Source organism: Poromitra crassiceps (genome assembly GCF_964638095.1).
Source record: "Poromitra crassiceps genome assembly, chromosome: 9".
In the NCBI taxonomy this organism is placed as follows: Eukaryota; Metazoa; Chordata; class Actinopteri; order Beryciformes; family Melamphaidae; genus Poromitra; species Poromitra crassiceps.
Window position 1 is genome coordinate 20652128 of NC_139630.1, and position 25000 is coordinate 20677127.

A 25000-nucleotide genomic window follows, 5' to 3' on the forward strand; every position below is an offset into this window, starting at 1 on the left:
TTTTGGAACTGTGAAGAACAGGTCCCCACTGACTTCAGTTGTTTTGAAGAAGGCAGCTATGGAGTTGTGCCGGCAACCTCCCTGTGTGTTATATGTGTAATGGCGTTGTGGTTGATGGTAATTGCAGCAAGCGACCCATGTTTAGGGCTTGCCCAGAGGTGGATTCGAACTGCGACCTTTGGCTTGCAAGGCGGACACGCTAACCACTGCACCAAGAGTGCTAGCTCCCTTGGCGGAGTTTATTAATGTGTCTTTATACTGGAGGAGTGAGTTTAACCAACCTACTCGCTACCACTCAGGACTCATGAGGACTCACATTCATTAATTTCCATATGGACTAACTTCACCTGTGTTTACACTGGTATGAGATGAGATGATGACAGAATGTTCCGTTTTGTGAACTATTCCATTCAGCGCAGGATGGAATATATGGTTCATTTATTTATAGATGACATTAGAGTCCAGTTTTGAAGTTTCAGAGAAAAATCCACCCTCTCGTCGCGCTTTGTAAAGATACAGAAGATTAAACATTTATGAGTTGTCCCTGTCCAATTTCTCCAATAACTCCCAGAGTAAATGGAAAAACCCACTGAAACGGCACCTTCTGCCGTATATTTTCGACTATATTGATGCGAAAGGGATGGTTAATATTTTCTCAAACTACAAAAACTGTAATCTAATGTCACCCTTAAATGAACCGCTAAATACAATCTAGACATCTGAGTAACAGCTGATAAGAAATGGCAAACAAATGTGTTGCTATTGTGGCAAACGGATCAAGGGGGTTGAATGCATACACTAACTAAAACATTAGTGACTAATGTTTTCACTTTCCTAAATAGGAAGATCTCTAGATAAAAATCCTGAGTAAATGCATTTTGAATTAATTGAGAAAGTTGCAAGGCGCTGTATATTTTCACCCACCACTTCACTGTCCTTCTCATGTAAGCCCAAGTACTCAGAAGACTGCATTAATGCTTTATAAAATGTTGTATCACTGCCAGAGGGAAATGGAATGGTTTTAGCAGATTGTAGTTTTAGTTACACAAACTCATTTGGCAGAGCTGCTCAAACGGTACATGATAAATCAGACGAGACAAAATTGCATAACTGTGCCTTTAAACTTTAAAGGCATAGTTAGGCAGTTAGGCTGTTAGGGAGGTCTGGCATGCCGTCTGTGGTTGGTCAATTCATAGTGTACAGTATGTCTGTCAGGCATTTGGGGGGGGGCGGGCGTTAACCACTTTTCCGAGTTGTGTTCCAGACGTAGATCATATCTACGGCTGGCTCCTGTGAGACTACCGTGTTAGGGACAACATGTTGGGACTTATTTTTGCCACCGGCAGCCATCTTTTCTTCTGTCATGTTTCTAGCGTGTTAGGGACAACATGTTGGGACTTCTTTTTACCGCCGGCAGCCATCTTTTCTTCTGTCATGTTTCTAGCGTGTTAGGGACAACATGTTGGGACTTCTTTTTACCGCCGGCAGCCATCTTTTCTTCTGTCATGTTTCTAGCGTGTTAGGGACAACATGTTGGGACTTCTTTTTACCGCTGGCAGCCATCTTTTCTTCTGTCATGTTTCTAGCGTGTTAGGGACAACATGTTGGGACTTCTTTTTACTGCTGGCAGCCATCTTTTCTTCTGTAAACAAATTGCATAACACTTGTTGGAAGCTCAAGCTACAGCGTGCGTCGTCAAGCGGTTTGACTGCCATACGTGTCGCAAAATGCTGCGAAAACTCTGATAGGACGTCATACTACGATTAAGATGTATAACCTGTCTACAACACACTTCAATAATGCAGCTAAACTTGGATTACTCCACATGTCTTAAAGGAGAATTCCAGTTTTGTACAACCTGGACCTTATTTCCAGCTTTAAATATGATTTTTAAGTCACCCTGATGAGTCCGGTTTGATTCCCTTGCATTGAACGATCATTTGTTTTGAACTGCGACTTGAAAACAAGGAAAACGGGGCATCTGAAATGCTTGTATTTACATCTTGTAAATATCTTATTTTCTGATATGCAGCGGCACATATTATTATATCATAGATGCAATGACAGAAAATGAACGATATAGCGTTATTTACCTTGGTTCACTCTGCTGTCCGTCACATTGGTAGCAGCTCCTTGTAATCCATATAACGTTATTCCGGACCAGCTCAAATAAATATGCGTGGCCGTCGAATTCAAATATATCGTCCATAATCTGGAAATCAGATATTATTAGCGGTGTTTCGTATGCTATTAGCTACAGATCGACTGCTCTGAGCTCTGAACTCTGCCCCGCCATTCCCACATCCGGGTCATGTCAAAGGATTGTATCAAAGCATGGTCTCTGTTTGATCTGTCGTTAGCCTAGCATGCTAACTGCTGATATTGATCTGTTCTTGAGAATTTAGACGATTCAATTGAATTTGATGGCTGCGCGTATTTATTTCAGTCTGTCTGTCTCACCTCTCTGTGTGCATCTCTCTATCTGTCTCACCTCTCTGTCTGTCTCACCTCTCTGTCTGTCTCACCTCTCTGTCTGCATGTCTGTCTCACCTCTCTATCTGCATGTCTGTCTCACCTCTCTGTCTGTCTCACCTCTCTATCTGCATGTCTGTCTCACCTCTCTATCTGCATGTCTGTCTCACCTCTCTGTCTGTCTCACCTCTCTATCTGCATGTCTGTCTCACCTCTCTGTCTGTCTCACCTCTCTATCTGCATGTCTGTCTCACCTCTCTGTCTGTCTCACCTCTCTATCTGCATGTCTGTCTCACCTCTCTATCTGCATGTCTGTCTCACCTCTCTGTCTGTCTCACCTCTCTATCTGCATGTCTGTCTCACCTCTCTGTCTGCATGTCTGTCTCACCTCTCTATCTGCATGTCTGTCTCACCTCTCTATCTGCATGTCTGTCTCACCTCTCTGTCTGTCTCACCTCTCTATCTGCATGTCTGTCTCACCTCTCTATCTGCATGTCTGTCTCACCTCTCTGTCTGTCTCACCTCTCTGTCTGTCTCACCTCTCTATCTGCATGTCTGTCTCACCTCTCTATCTGCATGTCTGTCTCACCTCTCTGTCTGTCTCACCTCTCTATCTGCATGTCTGTCTCACCTCTCTGTCTGTCTCACCTCTCTGTCTGCATGTCTGTCTCACCTCTCTGTCTGCATGTCTGTCTCACCTCTCTGTCTGCATGTCTGTCTCACCTCTCTGTCTGCATGTCTGTCTCACCTCTCTATCTGCATGTCTGTCTCACCTCTCTGTCTGCATGTCTGTCTCACCTCTCTATCTGCATGTCTGTCTCACCTCTCTGTCTGTCTCACCTCTCTATCTGCATGTCTGTCTCACCTCTCTGTCTGCATGTCTGTCTCACCTCTCTATCTGCATGTCTGTCTCACCTCTCTATCTGCATGTCTGTCTCACCTCTCTATCTGCATGTCTGTCTCACCTCTCTATCTGCATGTCTGTCTCACCTCTCTGTCTGCATGTCTGTCTCACCTCTCTGTCTGCATGTCTGTCTCACCTCTCTGTCTGCATGTCTGTCTCACCTCTCTGTCTGCATGTCTGTCTCACCTCTCTGTCTGCATGTCTGTCTCACCTCTCTGTGTGCACCTCTCTCATACTGATCATTAGTCTGTCAAAACAGAGCGCACCTCTTTAATTAAAGTTTCACATCACGCTGAACAGAGCAGATGCGGGGGAAATACCCCAGCGGTTTGTTGCACTGACACTTGTTTAAGAACAAATGAGAAAGCAGTGAATTGACTAAAGCAGTGTCAGGAGAGCTAATGCTGTTTCTATCCTTTTTTTAATCAAGACTTTGACACCTTAGCAGAGCAGAGTGTGCAGGTGGAGGTGTGTGGAGATGCTGGCAGCGTCTGACAAAAGAAAACTGTCCGATCTTGAGCGATTGCTTTGCTCTGTGTGATCACTGACTGAACATGATGGCACCTTTGTACTTTCAAATCCACTTAATTTAAGATTATGTTCCTCTCGCATCACATTAGGCTTGTGTAAAGAAGGTATCTTCGCTAGCTTAATAAATGGTTGAGATACACCGAATTACTGGGCCAAGTCTGATATGATATGTAGACAGTGGAAATGTGTTAAACTGCATACTCTATATCAGCATGGGCGCTATGCACAATTGATAACAATCTGGTGTATTTTGGTTGGTATATTGGTCAGTTTGGGAGGTTTCGAATTTGGGATAGGTGAGTGCTACGCAACCTAGAGCCACAATACTCTCTCTGACCTTTTTATCCCTAGCTAGGGCCACTTTTCCCATAAAATGACCCATTTACCCAAATACAGAGTTTGGAACATTTAAAGTCAGGAAGTAAAAAGTGGAACTAGCCTAATCTGTGATGCTAAATCAGTGCTCCTACTTGTAGAGTCCTTACAAGCAGCGACCTTCTCTTAAGCCTTTCAGAGAGTAAAAGATGGGATCCATAATGGATTGTGAGCCCGAGAGATCCAATATATCTTTCAACTCTGATGTCTTATTGATTGGAGCCGCGTTCACCTTTTCTACGCTAGCGTGATTCCAAACTACACTTTATGGAGCTACAATTTACAGACAGAGTTTGTACAACTCAACTCTTATGGGCTTGCGGTGGTTTGATGAAATGAGAAGGAAATGTTTAGATATTGAGAGAGAGAGAGATGGAGTGGATATTTGCTCTGTAAGCCATCTCTCTAATTGGCCTTGAAATATAGTGAGGGGATTTATTGAAAGGAGATGAAGTGTGTGTGTGTATATATATATATATATATATATATATATATATATATATATATATATATATATATATATATATATATATATATATATATATATATTATATGTCAAGTCAATGAAAATGTGCAGGAGAGAACATGACAGTTTCAACAGGACGTTTCATATCGTTTTCATATGAATGGGGGGGGGGACTTTTGTCGCTCGTTAGGTGACAAAGCATGTTACATTGTATAACGCCACTCCCCAGGTTAACCCTGCCGGCCAAAATTTGATCTGTACTCTAAGGCCTACAAAATAACCCTTCAGCCGGAGGCAGAACTCGCCATCTTTGGCTGCTCGGAGTCCTCTCTCGACTTCCCGACAGCTGTGCAAGAATATCTGACACAGGGGACAATTGTTGCCAAGAAACTCATTCTGCAGAAATGGAAGTCCCCCTCTCCACCTTCTTTTCAACTGTGGTTGGCGGACATGATCTCTGTGATACAGATGGAGAGACTCGGGTACCTGAAGACCAACTCACTTAAGAGATTTCAAACTATTTGGGACCCGTTTCTGACCTACCTTGACAAGGTTGGGGGCATGAGATCCCATACATAGCGTCTTTTGCGGGCACGTAGGCACCATGTGCGGCTGGTGGCACCACATTGATATTGGATTGTCGATAGATCGATAGATAAATACTTTATTAATCCAGAGGGAAATTCTCTTGTACAGCAGCTTCCAGTTGTACATTCAAATAACAAAGTACAGATAAAAAGCATGATCAAATACTAAAATAAAGAGACAGTAAAAAGATAAACAAGATCAAAAAGATAGGAGAGCCAGTCCTGGGACATGGTAAGAGAGATAAGAGAGGTCAAAACAAACAAAAATACAGTATAATGTATATAGATATACAGTATGTTTTTTTCTGTTTTTTTCTTCATTTGTTCCTTTCTTTTCTCGTATCTGAGTTTGTTTGTTTTTGTTTGTTGATGTTCTGAAAATTACAAAATAAAAGATTGTGGGGAAAAAAACGAAGATTCTCTATTCAACTGCCCAGTCTTCAACTGCCCAGTCATCGGATGAAGCAGGGACAGTCTTGGGATTACAAAGCATACAAACTAAGTACCATGGTGAAGGCATGACAAATTCCCAACGTTTCACTTAATAAGCTTGTTATGACGTGATCCCAACACCAGGGGGCTCATTTATCAAACTGTGCTTAGCATCCCTACTAAGGACTAACTAAAAGAACAACTAACTGCACACACACACCTACATGCACTTTCCCTGTTTAATTGATAATCAGGCTCATTTATGTGTCATGCGTAATTGGCATTTCCATTTATGGTTGGATTGGGGCGGAGCCACATTGTCAGAAAACTAAGGGGCCGGGGGCCGGACCGTTCCCTGAGGTATTAATCCCATTATATGTACACTTGACACAACGCACCACCATATTTTCAAAACTTGTTTTTCACTACATTGCAAAAGTAGCTTAATTTTCATTTAAAAGTGCTTAATTTCTGTGCAACAAAAGCTGTGTTAAAGCCCCAAAAGTAAACACATTTGAAACAAAACTAAGTACAACATGTCAGCTATTTGAAATATAATTCTTAGCTACACTACAGTAAACATTGATAGTGCATCAGGAAAGGAAAACAACTGTAAACATTGTTTCTTGTTTAGAACCTAGCACAGTATTAAATACTGAGTATCTCATGAAAAACTATTAATATTGCATCTTTTGTGTTTAGCTCCGTCTCACAGCATTGTAACCTTGTAATGCAGCAAGAAAGGAAAACTACTGTAAACATTTGAACCATATTTCTTGTTTAGAACCTATAGCTAGCAACATCACACATCTCCTGAAACACCATTTATAATGCATCTTTCTTGATTAGCTACATCACAGCGCCATCTCCTGAAAAACATTAATATTGCACCTTTCTTGTGGCTACATCACAGCATCTCCTGAAAAACATTTATAGTGGATCTGACTTGCTTAGTTCACTTTAGCTAGATCACATCTGAAAAACAACCAGTCGGGTGTAATAAGTAATTGAGGTTTAATTTATTTATTTATTTATTTGGGGGGGGGGGGGAACTCATCCATGAGTTGAATAGCCCTGCCTTAGACGATAAGGAGGCCAAATTGATGATAATGGTAGGTCAGATAAACACCTTCAAAGCTAATAACTGTAACACTGACATCAGATGGAACTAGTTACAAATGTGACAGTGGCATCGCATTTCACAGAGATTGAAAACACGGGTTCTCGCATCAAACTGGACAACAAACCCCTAAACGCTAAAATATGGCAGAGCTCCGTTTGCTCTCATAACATTCAACACGTGAAATCCAAATGTCAAGAGAGATTTGTAACAGATCTATTGCCGGGTCGCCTCTCTGCTCCCTGGATCAATCTTGGCCTTGAAAAAGCAATTATGCATCTCTCTCTCTCTCTCTCTCTCTCTCTCTCTCTCTCTCTCTCTCTCTATCTCTCTACAACCCCAAACTCACCTCCCCCCCCCCCACACACACACACACACATCTCCAACACATTCTCATACCGATTTTCAATGTCCCCCAAAACGCCCCTTGTGTGTTTGCAAACAGAGATCACGTATTTTCATGGGCGGAGCCAAACTGGAATGAAGTGACAGCTAGCGGTTCAGCTGTCATAGGAATGTGGGAGATCTAGACTCCACGTATTTTAATAGTTTTCCCAAAAAAGGCAGGTTTAGGTGAGCTTTTAAACACAAATAAGTGAACTCTTTGCAATGGGTGAGATTTCCTGACCGGTACTCACTGTCAGTGCACATTCACACCATAGGCCAATCCCACGCCAAAGCCACACAGTTTAATTTCAGCATCCTTGTTAAACTCATTGAGTGCCAATGACGACTATCGTCGTCAATTCAAATAGTAACGTAGAGTGCCAATGACGACTAAAGTCGTCAATTGCGTTTTTTGACGGTGGGACGTGGATCAAAGCCAGATGCATCTCCTGTAAAAATATGGGCGATGTCGAATGTGTATAAGCTATTTTACGGACCCATTAGGTGGCGACAGTGCTCTCCAGATTAGAGAAAGGTGAGCTGTGCCTGTGAACAGCAGCCAATCTGCTGCCACAATTGAGCCCCTCCGTCTCCGCTGCGATAGCCCCTCCACATGACATGATTAGTTGCCGACACCAGCGTCTTTCTGAAAAGTTACATTATTCTCAGCTGGAAGCGCTGGGAGCCGGCGACAAAAACGGCGGAACGCTGTGAAAAAGCTGGGACTCGCCTGACACACGCAGCAGAGCGAGCAGAGCCACCAGAGACACTCCCACGGAGGAGGAGTTTGGAGTTGAGGGGGGTGGGGGTGCTGTTTTATTGAAGGAAATTACTGTTCAGATGTTTCAGGTCAGAAAATGTTAGCTTCAGAGTCAGTGATTTGCTTGAAATGCTTCATTTCACAAAAGGCTCATTATCTCAGCTTCTAAATGGAAACGTCTGTTTTTGGTGAAATCAACCTATCTTCTCCGGCTGATAACTAAAGAACGGAAAATGATATCAATAAACTTTTTTTTGCTGATGATACAATAGAGTCTCAACGTTCTTCGGGCGTGTTCGCTGTTTACATAGTAATATCACACAATATTCTGTGGGCCTCGAGAAATCACTGAAAACGCTCTGAAAGGGCTGGCACTGGGAGCATCCATTTTCCAAAAGTGGCTGGCACTCAATGAGTTAACAGGCGAGTCCGTTCACACCAGCCGCATGCCACACTGACGCCACACTGACGCCACGCTGACGCCACGCCAAAGCCACGCTGAACCGATAATTTCAGCTTCTGTTCTATTTTCCAAGCGTGCTGCGCGCTGATCCTGAGCTGCTGCCAGGCATGAAGTCAACACAGTTTGTGAGGGGGGAGGGGCCCGGCGCTGAGGAAAAGAGACTGCTCCTGGTGTGACCGGTTAAGCGTCAGATCAGCTTGAGCTGCCTCAAGCTTCAGTTCTGCATGGCTTTGGCATCAGGATGGGCCTCGGATCCAACTAAATGGCCAAAATCGCAGTGGTCGGACATCTTCATAGTCTCACAGTCCTGTGGACAACTCTGGTTAAGGACCAAGACAAAATGTGTGACAGACATATGAATTGATCAACCATGGACCTCTGTATTTGCGTGATGGAACTCGTGGGCGGTACAAAAAAATGCACCGAGGACATAGTCCCAACAAAAATAATCAAAATAATGCCAAATCAGAAACCCAGTGATGTTCGGGCTGCCCTTCACGCCAGGACCACCGCCTTCAAGTCCGGAACGCCTGAAGAATACAAGCAGACACGATACGCCCTCAGAGTCTCAATCAAAGAAGCACGGAGAGAATACGGAAAGCAGCTGGAGTCCAAACTGGACTCTAACAACCCCAGACATCTGTGGAGTGGACTCCATGCTGCTACAGACTTCAAAGGGGAAAAACAACAAAACCCAAACATAACACCCACCGTGCCGGACGAACTCAACGCATTCTACCTAGAGCGCTCCCCCTCCTCTCCTCCCCCTCTCCGCCACCCCCCCCCTCCCTCCTCTCCTCCCCCTCTCCGCCACCTCTCCCCCCCCCCACCTCTCCTCCCCCTCTCCGCCACCCCACCCCCCTCCTCTCCTCCCCCTCTCCGCCACCTCTCCCCCCCCACCACCTCTCCTCCCCCTCTCCGCCACCTCTCCCCCCTCCTCTCCACCCCCTCTCCGCCACCTCTCCCCCCCACCCCCACCTCCCCCCCTCCTCTCCTACCCCTCCTCCCCTACCCCTCTCCTACCCCTCCTCCCCTACCCCTCTCCCTACTACTCCCCCCGGACCACGACCCGCTCCAACTTGCATACCGCCCCAACAGGAGCACAGTGGATGCAGTAGCACACGTACTCCACACCGCCCTCTCGCACCTGGAGGGGAAGGACACCTATGTGAGAATGCTGTCTGTGGACAGTTTCTTCCCGCAGGCCACGAGACTCCTTAACACACACAAATAAACAATCATGTAGTAGCTGCTACCATTACATATGATAATTATGCCTATGTTATTTGCAACTGTGCAAACAGAATGTTTAATCATGTTTTAAGGTGTCTATGCTAGAAAAGAAAAGGAAAAGTTTACTGTTATTGCTTGTTGTTTCTCTTGTTTTTCTGCATCTATATGCCCTGTCATTTTGCACTGTTATACTGTTATTTGCACTATGTTTTAACGGAGTCTACAGCACAAGAATTTCACACGTGATACTACGGAGTGACAATAAAAATCTTGAATCTTGAATCTTGAATTTTGAATGATGCACCAATGCACGCAGAGAGCCGGACTTCTGCCATGACATTATTGGAGCCGGGGGATTTCCTCTGGCAAAACCTGGAAATGCTGACTTGTGATTCAGCGTGCTGACATTGGGTCTGACCATGTTGTGATTCAGCGTGCTGACATTGGGTCTGACCATGTGGGAAAGCTCCACCATCTTCCCTCATTCCGGGGATCTCTCCAGTTTCACTAGTCTGGAGCCGTTGGGGAGGTTTTCGGGATCTGGGGGCGGGACCAATGCCCAATGTGCAATGGCAGGAAACAGAATCTGCATGTGCGCCAGAAAGATCTTCCTGATAACATGAGGTGACTAAAAGGTTACATAGTACATGAATGTTTTAAAACAAAACGTGGATGAAATATGCGGCATCAGCCTTCGTGGTGACTAGTTAGCCTACACAACTCGAATCGGCGTTTCAACGGAGGAATGATAAAAATGTGGAACATATCCGGTTTACAATTCTGGTTCCGCTGAAGCTGGGCAGGAACGACGCTGAGAGGTGTAACTCAAGAGTCGAAATCTCTTTGACAACAACGCTGCCGCGATTTTGGCCTGGGGGGGAAAAAACGTCTCCTTGGCAAATAGGGCAACAACATTACCATGACAGCCAATCAGAGGTGTCTCCTTCAGGCCAAAATGGCAGATTGCTGTGCGCTGATTTTGCAATGGAACAACCTATTGGCCTTCTGTTCTTATCAATGTAAGTTATTTGCTACTTGTTTCTTCAGATTTTTTTTTAAACGGAACACGTCAGGACATGTACAGTACCGGGGTCTCTCGTAAAAATGAGAGGCTGCTGGTCAGCCAATCCGATCCTTAGGTGCCACTCTCAGTGTCAGCGAGCTATTTCAATATCAGTCTGTCGTTCGTTACGTTAAAGACCACCAGAGGCCGCCACCACTCCCTGGTTACAGCTCCCGACTCTGGCGTATGCACTGCACGCCTGCACTTACTCACACGACCACAAGAGGTTGCATGCATTAACATCTGTCGTTTTAACCACCTTGAAAATAGACCAATGTTGTCTCTTTCCTTGTGAGGACGGGCTGACATTTCCATCTTCATCTTTTCGTCAATCCCCGATCACACTAAAGTTGTTTTAGAGCCATCACACCAAAGCTGTTATAGAGCCGTAATGAAGACAGACAGATTATGAGTGGTTCTGTCACTCTCTCTATTTCTCTCTCTAGTAGGCTATGCACACACACACACACACACGCACACGCACACGCACACGCACACGCACACGCACACTCACACTCACACTCACACTCACACTCACTCACACACACACACACACACTCACAGACTCCCACACACACACACACACACACACACACACACTCCCACACACACACATACACACACACACACACACACACACACACACACATACACACTCCCACACATACACATACACACACATACACACATACATACACACATACACACATACACGTACACATTCACACACACACACGCCACATTATGAAGAGCCTTTTAATCTCTGAAGACAAAATTATATTTGCATGATATCATTAATCCTCTCAGCTCAGCTGTGGAGTCGTCTGACACGGCTCCTTTTCTCACTCTCTCACACGCACACACACACACACACACACGCACACACACTCACTCACATTCACGCACGCACACAAGCACGCACGCACACACACACACACTCACACACACATTCACGCACGCACACACACACACACGTACGCACGCGCACACACACACACACGCATGCACCGCACACACACGCACGCACACACACACTCACTCACTCACATTCACGCACGCACACAAGCACGCACACACACACTCACTCACTCACACACACACACACACACACACACACACACACACACACACACAGCTAACACATGCGTTCATCAGGAGCTACATTGAGAGTGGCATCTCCAGCCTGTCTCCGGGCTTAGCGCCGGCGTTTTACAAATGGCTCACGTGGATCATGACAGAAGCCGCGAGCTATCGCTAAAGAACATCCACTCTCCTCTGCCTCTCTACCTCCACTACCCCACTCATTAATTTTCTCCCTTGGCACCAGAAGCAAGGCTGTGTGTGTGTGTGTGTGTGTGTGTGTGTGTGTGTGTGTGTGTGTGTGTGTGTGTGTGTGTGTGTGTGTGTGTGTGTGTGTGTGTGTGTGTGTGTTACCAATTTATTTCATTATGTGCTGAGCCCCTTATTCTGCCTGCTTGTCTCAGTGGTGTTTTGGAATTCAGAAGAGCCTCTTAGGTAGCTCACACTCTTCTCCTCCAGGACACCGGGGGGCGCCGCACGCTCTTTATGGAGAGCGTCGGAAGCTGAGAGGGAGCAGGCGAGAGACCCGGGGGGGAGGCATGGTTCTGATCGGATTTGACCCCAGTTTTGCCGTGTTAGAGGTGGTGACGCTAGCTTGATATCGCTAGACCATGGACCCCCTTTTCACAGCAGCCATGCTGTGTGTCAAAGCAGGGTAAACACAGTTATAACCAATATAACCAATAACATTAATCGCCATTCATTTAGGTGGAACCACTGGAACCAGTGCCAGGGGCCTCATTCATTGTATTTGTGTTTACCCTGCTTTGACACACAACATGGCTGCTGTGAAAAGGGTCTATTCACAATGCATTGGGTCTGGAAACTCTCAGTTCAATGTTGATTTCCACGGGGTGTTATCAACGGGCACAGACCAAAAGGCCTCTGGACGCAACTGGATAGACCTACAGCCAATCAGAGCAATGAAACGCGGATTTGAATTTAAATTAACGTGAAATGGAAATGCCTCAATGGCGCACCTCTGTCGGTCATCGTATCAAACCCGCCCCATATTAGATAAACGGTTGTGATTGGTCCGACCGTTTACCGGTCAGGTGGAAATGTGTCTGAACGGGAGGGGGGCCAGAGGCATCTGCCAATAAAACATAATCTCACAGATTGACCACCATCTGGGCAGGATAGTGTCATACTGAATTTTAACTAGAGGTGTACATATTCTGGATCCAATCCCATTCTCCAGTACTTCTACTTCGATTGGCAAATCCAGTACTACTGTGTGGATATGGATGTGTTAATGCATGTCATTTAAAGATCCAGTTCTACTGTGTGGATATGGATGTGTTAATGCATGTCATTTAAAGATCCAGTTCTACTGTGTGGATATGGATGTGTTAATGCATGTCATTTAAAGATCCAGTTCTACTGTGTGGATATGGATGTGTTAATGCATGTCTCTACTGTGTGGATATGGATGTGTTAATGCATGTCTCTACTGTGTGGATATGGATGTGTTAATGCATGTCTCTACTGTGTGGATATGGATGTGTTAATGCATGTCTCTACTGTGTGGATATGGATGTGTTAATGCATGTCTCTACTGTGTGGATATGGATGTGTTAATGCATGTCTCTACTGTGTGGATATGGATGTGTTAATGCATGTCTCTACTGTGTGGATATGGATGTGTTAATGCATGTCTCTACTGTGTGGATATGGATGTGTTAATGCATGTCTCTACTGTGTGGATATGGATGTGTTAATGCATGTCTCTACTGTGTGGATATGGATGTGTTAATGCATGTCATTTAAAGCAGGACTACTGTGTGGATATGGATGTGTTAATGCATGTCATTTAAAGCAGGACTAAACCCCCAGATTTCTGGCAGAACGGCATGCTGCTTGATTTGAAAACTCTGCAGGCAAGATACTCGATTCTTTAGCTGGCAGAATTCCTCCCCCATAAACTAACATAACTTGGCCAATAAGTATGTAACATACAAAATAAAACAACCCGTAATGTCTTCATTTGATGTAGAATGCAGTCAGAGGACATGTAACGGTTTAGTTAAACTTGCATTCCAGGAATATTGTGCTGTAAAGATAACGTAAATGGCTCGAGATTGTTTCGTCCTGAAACCCACTCGCTTTGTGCCAGAACACAATCGATTGGGGGTGGAACACGCCAGGATTGGCCAACGCCAACGCCAGTGCCCAGAACTGTCAAATCAAATCGACAGAGACGCTATGGCCCGCCTCCCAGTATTTTCATTGTATCCGAGATAGATAGAAACGTTATGAATATAGCCACGTTATAAACAACAAACTAACGCTGGTGATCCGTATAGAAACAGTGTTACTCGAAATGGTTAAAAGTTATATCAATTTGGTCATTCAGTGGTGTTTTACTGCCATGTAACATAACTAACTAGCAGCTAATATTAGCCACAGTAGGCATTACCCATGGATGCATTGCTCTTAAAGGGCTCGCACCGCGTGAACTAGGGATGTTCATCAATTATCGAAAATCGATAATCGATCGTTAAGGATTGGAATCGATCCTGTGGCATTTGGATCGATTTTTTAATTATTAAAAAAAAAAAAAAAAATTTTTTTTTTTTTTTTTTTTTGGACTAGGTTTGGGTGGAAATCGTTCCTCCTCGCCCCACTCCATTGCACAGCCGACTAACGTGAGGTGGAGCTTCATATAGTCTCTAGTTTTCTGGCTGGGCACGGGCCTTTGTGCCAACAAAACTGTTTTAAACATGAGAAATTCACACCGGCATGCGCCGGGGACAGCAGTGTTGGAGAGGAGACACATTGAAATAAAGAGTTCATTGAGGAGAACACGTTGTCTTTCGTATTTTCTGCCATAGGCATTCATTTTGTTAAAAAAAAAAAAAAAAAAATTTCAAAATGAACATCCCTAGCATGAACTACAGTAATAATCACATGGGGGGAAAAAAAATTCACATGAATGGGGCACGCGCAAATACCACCATGACGTCACGATGTACCAAATCTCCCATTCATTTGAGAGCACACAAAAAAAGCAGGTTTAAACCCATAGAGAGAACTTATGGTGCTGAAAATGATACAAATGGTACAATGGTAACAATTTGGTCTCAAATGTGGAAATTTTGACCATAATTCTTCACACATCACCCCCAAAGTCATAGTATTGGTTAAAAGCTGAAAAAAAGTTTTGGGGTTTAGTCCTGCTTTAAGCTTTAAACTTTGGTGGGGAACCTTTCAGATGTGTGTGTGGTGCTGCTGAAATGATGCTATTATATATGATATTATATTATTATATATGATATTATATTATTATATATGATATTATATTATTAGTGAAGTTTAGTGGTAGAGCAACCATTGAAGAGGCGGCTTGGCTACTAGGGATGGGCATCGAATTTCGAATTTTCGAATAATCGTTGTTATTATCAAGGTCGACTTTTATTATTGAAAGTCGAAATTCGTTTATTGAAAAAAAAAAAAAAAAAAAAAAAAAAAATTGGTGAGTGAAATGTTGCATTGTCTCCCCTGATTCTAAGTATAGTTGAATCGCTTGGTTTGAGCAAGTAAAACAATTTTTATAAGCAACCTCTCCCTCTTCATGGGATTTCATCCGCCATTCATTTTTCCATAAACCTAGCTTAAAATGCTTATAAAAATTGTTTTACTTGCTCAAACCAAGCGATTCGACTATACTTAGAATCAGGGGAGACAATGCAACATTTCACTCACAAAAAAAAAAAAAAAAAAAAAAAAAAACATTTTTTTTTTACATTTTTTTTTTTTTTCGAATTTCGATTAAAAGTCGACTTTGGCCAGCGAATTTCGAATAGTGTTTTTGCTAGAAATGCCCATCCCTATTGGCTACGCAGACTAAATAGCATTGTGTTTTATACATGTCGGCCTAAAGCCCATGGCACACCAAACGAACATTCTCAAACAAACACGAACAAACACGAACAAACACGAACAAAGACAAATGTTTGTTTGGTGTGCCATAGCTGTCTGTCCTTGTCTGTTTGTGTTCGACGATGTTCTGTGATGTTCGCCGGATTCAACATGTTCAATCCGTGCTTGTTCGGTGTTCGCTGTTTGCGGTCGTCTGGTCAGAGCCTCCTCTAAACTAACGTTACACGCGACGCAGCAAACACACGTTTCTCTGCCATGTGCCATCACACTGGGCATCAACACTAGCGGGAGACTTATCCCATGCACTCCCGCAAATAAGTAATGTTATGCGCAGCACGGTTACGTCATTATATCTTACCGAGAGGCAGAGGGAGAACATCCATGATCGCTAACAGCGAGCTATGCTAATAACTAGCTAGCCGTTCAGAAACGCATGTAAACAGCCGTGTGATTAGTGAACGTCAGTAAAATAAGGACAGAGGTGCAGGTGCTTATGCAGAACTAGTGCACGATTAAGTGCACAGTGGGTAATGACCCGCTGTGATGAAGAATATAGCGAGATTAACAAGGTTGATAGCAAAACACTGTCGGCTGCCATCAGCAGCACCTCCAGGCTTCAACTAGCATTAGCCTGTCACATGACGCCTTCATGGTCCCTCGACAAAGTCTGCAGAAAGAAGCACGTTACCTCACCACTCTCTCAAGAAGCGTCACGTGAGTGTGGCGTTTAAGGCCATCTGTTGCTACAAAATAAATAAACTGGGTATATCATTGTATTACTGGACAGACATGTAACTAACTTTGCCAGTCTGAGCCATCTTCTATGTGCTGCCTGTAACACAGTGCAGTTTATATTTTTCTGGTGTTTCTTTTTTACATGTTTGGGACAGGCAAATGTCTCAAAATGTTTTATTTTTTTGTAAAGATAATTTTATTTCAAATTGTTTTATTTATTTAGTTTTAATATATTTTAAATTGTAACATATTTCATGTATTTTAGTCTGTGATACGTGAAACCGTGGCATTTTTGTCCAATCATACCGTCAAAAAACTCATGCCGGCACATCCCTAGATACCTCTTGTTTATTATATCGCAATCACAATCGCAAATCGCAATATTGTCCACCATAATCGCTAATCGCATTTGGTCAGCTTCTTCTTCTTTGGTGTTTTACGGCAGTTGGCATAGTTATTGTTGCATTACCGCCACCATTTGGCTGAAATTAGAACAACTGTTGTGCTGAATATGTTTGGTCGGTGTGCCATGCTTTCAAACAATCTCCAACATCTGCCAACATTCACAGACAATTGTCTGTTCGTGTTTGTTGGTGTTTGTTGGAGAATGTTTGATTGGTGTGCCATGGCCTTGAGATACCATACTCTTCTTTTCTCATGGCAACCTCAACTCTGAGCGTTATTTCCCATTATCTTTAGGCACTTGTTCATCTAGGCTTCCAACAAGTTTAGGCGTGGAAGCTGTCAGACTGAAGGGAGTGGGGTGAAGCTCACCTGATGAGCTGGCTCATCTCTCGCCCAGCTCGCTGCTTGGTGCACCAGCGCTTCGTCTTTCCCATTCATATTTAAAATGGGAAACCTTGGTAACCTATTGACTTGGTTATAGCGCACAGCAATCGTCATCTTTGGATTGGGTTCAGAGAGCGAGTGAACTCCGACCCGGAATTCCGTTTTAAAGACTCCAATGTCAACCTAACTACCCATAAGCTCCACCCACTTATAATAACATGAATAAGACAAATTCATAAGCTAGGCAAATCCATGAGCGAGGGTGACCAGGACTTTTTATTAACCTATTCTGAATAAGCAGTTTTTTTGGTGGCAACCTATAGTATGCTGTTGTTTTTTAATCTCTTAACCTATTCCTAATCAACTTGTCTCATCACCTCCCTCCCTCCTCTTTACCTCTCTCCCCTCTACCTCTCTCACCTGCCTCTCCTGCAAGGTGGATTTTGCCTTTATTGTCTGGCAGAGTTTCCCGGAGCGGATCGTAGGCTACCCGGCCCGGAGTCACTACTGGGACGCTTCCAGGTCCCGCTGGGGCTACACCTCCAAGTGGACCAACGACTACTCCATGGTCCTCACGGGGGCAGCGTTCTACCACAGGTACAAACAGGCCCACATGCTCTGCAGCTGTGTGAACTCGCGCATATGCCAGATGCTTATTATTATTATTATTATTATTATTTTCTCCCATTTCCCCCCCATTTTTCTCCCCAATTGTACTTGGTCAATTCCCCCATGCTGCCCCGGTCGCTGCTCCACCCCCCCTGCCGATCTGGGGAGAGCCGTAAACTAGCATCATGCTTCCTCCGATACATGTGCAGTTGCCAGCCGCTTCTTTTCACCTGACAGCGGGGAGCTTCACCGGCAGGACGTAGCACGTGGGAGGATCACACTATTTCCACCAGTTCCCTTCCGCCCTGAACAGGCGCCCGACCGACCAGAGGAGGCGCTAGTGCAGCGACCAGTACACATACAGTAGCCTTATACAGTAGACTTACTGCGACCCTCGTGTTGGTAGGCAGGGAATCACATGTGTATGTCAGTTGCCTCTCTGATCACTCATTTTCAAGCATCATTTATCCAGTGCGTTTACATGCATGTTTTACATTTATGTTTTACACACACATGTTTCACGTTTTACATGAATCCCATAATCGGGTAATGTCAATAATCTGGTTTACGCGTTTACATGCGCTTTAGTAAGGAGCAGGAACTCACCTCAAAGTCCATGAATGGACATTAAGATTGGGCCAAGCACTAAAACTGATGATTAGGCAGAAGGTGTGTTTATCAGATTTATCATAATCCGATAACGGCTTTTATCCGATAAAGCACATCGGTTTATGCTGTTTGGGCCCCTGGAAGTCTTTTTAAGTAGGGGGTGCTGCAAGGAAGCAACTTTTTTGGATGTTTTTTAGCCATAGTTAGAGGAATATCGCGGGAACTGGCAAAAAAAATGCACGTTGAGGGGGGGTTTTCCGAACTACTACATAATGGTAACTTTCCCCAAAACAATTTTTTTTCTGGATAAATCGCAGGAATATTGAACGATTGCAGGCCCCCACAAATATTGCCGAAAATGGCTGAAATTGCATTCATTATTGTGATTGCAAAATCGCCATTTCCTGGAGGGACTGGTTAACTTACTGTCTCACAAAATAATCCAAAGTAAAATGACAGCAGGCGGGCAGGCAGCCAATTTGTCTCCACCTAGAGGAACCAGACCAATAAACCTCTCACGGGTTGATGAGACAAGCCTGAACAATCGACCTATGCCATTGTTTGGGCTGGAGATCATCATGTGTGTGTGTATGTGTGTGAGTGTGTGTGTGTGTGTGTGTGTGTGTGTGTGTGTGTGTGTGTGAGTGTGTGAGTGTGTGAGTGTGTGTGTGTGTGTGTGTGTGTGTGTGTGTGTGTGTGTGTGTGTGTGTGTGTGTGTGTGTGTGTGTGTGTGTGTGTGTTTTGCCATTGGGAGAGGGTGTTCATCATATGGTAGTAACCTGAGACACCAGTAGCAGCAGTGGGGTTTGCTTTCTGATGTGCTGCCTTACTCTGACCATGGCTACACTGCAAAAACTGAAATCTTAGCAAGTGGAAATATCTTGTATTTAGTACAATAAGTCTATAATAATAATATTGAGTAGAAAGTACTTTGCATATAGGAAGAATTGTGTTACCCAGGTGGCAAATTATTTCGCTTATTTCAGAGGGTGGGGGTGGGGGTCTTCTTGATTTTAGACAATTTAATCTTGTTTTGAGAAGAACAAGAGAATGCTCTTAAAACACTGTTGCAGTATATGGCAGATATCAAGTTAAGACGTGAACTTGACTATGAATTGGCTTTAGGTATGAAACTCAATCTTTACTGAATTTACTCGTCTTTTTATTCGCAGAATAGAGTTTACATTCTTTTCAAATCTGTGTCTTTTAAAACCATAAATAATTTTTTTCCAGGAAGTTAAATTAAATTTTCTTTATCCACCTTATTTCTGAATGTAAAATAATGATGGGTGCAAACTCCGGTTTAGAACGTGACTGATTGTTGCAGCTGGCGCATTTCCTCCTTAAAACTCCGACACTGGGGGGAAAAGTTGCTTGTCACAATAAATACAATTGTTTGGCGACTTATTTGAGGGAATGTAATCATTTTATTTATCACATCCTCTACCACATTGCTCTTTGAACAACTCGGGACATTTATCGACGAGATGTTTGCCAAGCTGGACGCGCTACGGGGGTTTAGGTTTAAAATCGCTAAACCGGAAGTCAAACTGGGAGATTGTTGCTCACTTGATGGAGATCTACGGGCTACAGTATGTTGCGTCTGTAGCTGTGTTTCCATTTACCCTCAGAAATCAAAATTTTGCAAAATCTAAATATCGCAATAAAAATTGGGTAGCCTAATGGAAACACGTAAATTTTGAAAAACCTCCCAAATATCGCAAAAAGTTTTTGCGCTCTCATGAGGTGGTTTTTCAGACGTGTCGATATAGCAGTTTATCGCAAAAGTGTAATGGAAACACATTTTCCGCATTTGCACGTCATGTGACCCATCTTCTCCTTTGGAAAAGGAGCAGAAAATGAGGGAGAAAGGGTTCGATAAGCTGTGGCAAAACCTCCGCAGCAAGTGGAAAACTTTGAAGCAACGCCACCCAGGGCCGTAGCCAGGGTTCCGAAATAGGGGAGGTCCAGCAAGGGGAGGCGGATTCGGCGGCGCCCGTTAGGGCGCCGCCGAAAAAAGAATTGAGCTTTTTTTTCCCCCTTTTTAAGCCATATTTAGAGTAATATATCATTTTAAATCAACATTAGGATTATACTGTTGTGATGTCATTATTCAGTATATTCTCTTTCATGTCACCACCTGCTCAGCTCTCATTTGGGGCATTTGAAGCTCAATTTGGGCCGTTTGAAGCCCAATTTGGGCCGTTTGAAGCCAGATTTGGGCCGTTTGAAGCCCTATTTGGGTCGTTTAAAGCCAGATTTGGGCCGTTTGAAGCCTGATTTGGGCCATTTGAAGCCCAATTTGGGCCAAGTCCAATTTTACAATGAGATGCACCCACTTTAAACCTGAATAAAGTAATAAAACCACTAGTAAACCAGTAGGCGGCGCCTGGCCTGCTGTTCAGTGAGTGGCCTGGCCTGGCCTGCAAAAAAAAAAAAAAAAAAAAATTTTTTTTTTTTTTTTTTTTTTTGGCAGGCTGAAATATTAGGGGAGGTCCGGACCTCCCCGTCCTCATAGCTAGCTACGGCCCTGACGCCACCTAGCAGAAAGACGAGTGTTGTGCAAAAGCGGAGCCGGGGGAGAAGAACAGAGAATTTTTAATGGCAGAAATGGGTTAGAATTAAGTAGAGAATCCATGGTGACAGGCTGCCTGTGTGTGTCCGCATTTGGCACAGCGGCGAGATGAGGGGATGAAAGGCACACACTGGTGCGGTGCTGCTGACTGAAGTGAATACAGTGATTAATACATGTTTCAGGTGGAATGTTATAATACACGACATTCTGATTATTGCACCAAATCAGCCTTTGATTTGGTGCAATTGATTTGGCGGCTGGGAGGATGACACCGGAAGAAGCATCCATATTTCACATAAGGCATCATGGCAGCTAGAAGTAAGGTGGATATTGGTGGATGGTTGCCTTATGCTGATCACTGAGGTCCTCCAGTTTATTTACCACTATACATCATTCATTGTATTGTACGTAGCATAATGCTTGATAAAGAACATGTGTGTGATTGTCAGGACACTGGGGAACTGTAAACTGTTTGTTGAGGATCGCTATATATTTATATTTACTCGATTTGATTGCACTTGCAACTTTGTGATTGTCTTTAGTTATCTTCCTACTTCTTATCTCTGTATATTGATGTGACCGCTACGCTGCATACAGACAGTAAGACAAATTCCTCGTATGTAACTTGCATCATACTGTGGCAATAAAAGTGATTCTGATTCTGATTCTAAAACTTGGAACACAGCATCATGATTGATCTGAATGAACAAGGCATGCAACTAAACCTGTAGGCGGCACACCCATCCGGCTTTGTGGTGCGCTCGCTGTCTAGTTGATTTATTGAAGCTTAGCTGGAATAGTTCACACGCACTCAACAAGACGCGGACCACATTAGAAGTCATCTCTCAGCGTTCACGCTGGCTCATAGAAGAGGAAACAGGAGAATATAATGTTTCTCCACCTCCATTATCTCATAAAGAGATTGTCAAAAACACCAAAAGAGGCAAAGTCGAGTAGGAAGCAGAGCGGTAAATTGAATGCGTGTTGCTCTCAGGAGGCATCTGAAGCATGTTGTCATGCAGATAAGCAGCTCTCATTGTTCTATTCCGCACGCGCCATGCGCCTCTTTACTCATGTTGTTGTTTAGACGGTATAAACCACCTGTCTGTCTGCAGAGTCTGAGAGAGACAGACAGACAGACAGACAGAAGTCGGGTTTCCATCCACCTGTTTTAATGCAAAATTTCAATTTGCGCATCAAAAGAACTGAGAGGAAACACTGCAAAATTCGCAAAAACCTCCAAATATCGCAAAAAAGTTTTCACGCTTGAGGGAGGTGGAAAAGTCGGGTGCATCGTTAAAAGCAAAATGCGATAAGTGCAGTGGAAACAGATGAAGCGATATTCCGTTGTCTCTCCATTCAAAAACCACACAGTTTGCCTTGATCACTGCAAAACATGACATGCCGTGTAGCCTCCACACAATAGGGCTACACACGGTAAATAATGGTAAATACACAGCACAATACCTGCCGTGGTAAACAGAAGAAGACTGGAATATTAAGTTCAAGGCGACTCATGTCTAGAATTGAATGAAATTGTATTCACTGAAAATTCGATTAAAATTTGCGATACATTTGGATGGAAACCCAACTAGAGAGAGACAGATGGAGAGAGAGAGACAGAGAGAGAGAGGGGTAGGAGAGAAGAGGTAGAAGGGCCGAGGAAATACCGATTAAGACAGAAATGTGTGCATTTGTGTGTATGTGCACATGTATCCATGAATGTGTGTATATGTTGGTGTGTGAGAGAGAGAGGGGGAGAGAGAGAGAGAGAGAGGGGGGGGGGAGAAACAGAAACAGAGAGAGAAACGGAGAGAGAGAGAAGAAGAGAGTGAGAAACAGAGAGAGAGATGGCTGGTGGTAGACCTTGGCAGGGAGGTAAAAGTGTTGACAGTGATCAAGTGCTCCCAGGTTACTGATAGTGCAACACATACTGCATCACCCATACACAACACAATACACAACACAACACATACTGCATCACCCATACACAACACAATACACAACACAACACAATACACAACACACAACCCAACACATACTGCATCACCCATACACAACACAATACACAACACAACACAATACACAACACAACAACACACAACCCAACACATACTGCATCACCCATACACAACACAATACACAACACACAACACATACTGCATCACCCATACACAACACAATACACAACACAACACAATACACAACACAACACAACAACACACAACACAACACATACTGTATCACCCATACACAACACAATACACAACACATACTGCATCACCCATACACAACACAATACACAACACAATACACAACACAACAACACACAACATACTGTATCACCCATACACACCACAATACACAACACATACTGCATCACCCATACACAACACAATACACAACACAACAACACACAACACAACACATACTGTATCACCCATACACAACACAACACATACTGTATCACCCATACACAACACAATACACAACACACAACACAACACATACTGCATCACCCATACACAACACAATACACAACACAATACACAACACAACACATACTGCATCATCACCCATACACAATACACAACACAACACATACTGCATCACCCATACACAACACAATACACAACACAACACATACTGCATCACCCATACACAACACAATATACAACACAACACAACACAACACAACACATACTGCATCACCCATACACAACACAATACACAACACAACACAACACCACACATACTGCATCACCCATACACAACACAATACACAACACAACACATACTGCATCACCCATACACAACACAATACACTACACATACTGCATCACCCATACACAACACAATACATACTGCATCAACCATACACAACACAATACACAACACAACACAACACAACACATACTGCATCACCCATACACAACACAACACAAACTGCATCAACCATACACAACACAATACACAACACAACACAACACAACACATACTGCATCAACCATACACAACACAATACACAACACATACTGCATCACCCATACACAACACAATACACAAGCATGAGGTAGAATAGACTAGAATACAATAGAACAGAACAAAATAGAGCATTGGAGTATTGAGTTGAGTTGAATTGTATTGAATTGTATTCTATTGACACAAGAACTAAGAAGAACAAGTTTCGGGGGCGGGTCTAAGAGCATGACTTGTGACATCACAAATACTTTGGAAGCCAATTCCTGACCAATATTCAACTTACACACGTGTGATGTGGAAACTTGAAGCCTCCAGTGCACATCACTGAGAATGGATTTAATGTTTAAAGTAGGAGACATCTTGTTTCCAGCAGGAAAACGTTTGAGATTAAATATATTTGCATAGTCATAGAGGTTTGTATAGGTTAGATGTCATTTTAAGGATTTTAACAAGATTTTTTGGTAACACTTTATAATAATGTGTGGTGTTTCCAACAGCAAAACATGGTTATATATGGTCATATGGTTATGGAAAAAGACTTGCTAACCTTCAACCATTGGGACAAGTGATTCTATTCTAATATCAAGCATTTGGGTCGCAGAAGGTCAATGTTATCCATGATGATCCACATGATGCAGGACATGTGAGTTATGTCAGATGACGATGGTCTGAGGATATTGTTAGATATTATTAGCAGCAGCCAATCAAATACAACACCATGTGTAGAAGCATAGGCTGTTTGAGGAAGGTATATAGCTCCGTGTCACAGGTAATAGCTAAGCATTCTAACCATGGGTGAAGCTATGTAGGAAGCTAGCATATTATGGGGCTTAGCTATTAGCATATGAGAACTAACTTCATATGTACATAATGCATAACTTGTAAGCTGTAAATGATGGAATAAACGTTCAGGTATTTGCAACACTGTCTGACCTTATTTAGGCAT

General features: G+C 43.4%; 1 protein-coding gene across 1 annotated transcript in view; it reads left to right on the forward strand.

Annotated features, from left to right (window-relative positions):
• LOC310782428 (exostosin-1) overlaps window positions 1-25000 on the forward strand; it is a gene marked incomplete at both ends in the record, with an annotated part of 539881 nt that overhangs the window by 503794 nt on the left and 11087 nt on the right. Inside the window, one exon of the mRNA XM_083643088.1 lies at window positions 17716-17876. Within this exon, the coding sequence (XP_083499214.1) occupies window positions 17716-17876 (161 nt within the window). The remainder of the gene's footprint in view (window positions 1-17715; window positions 17877-25000) is intronic.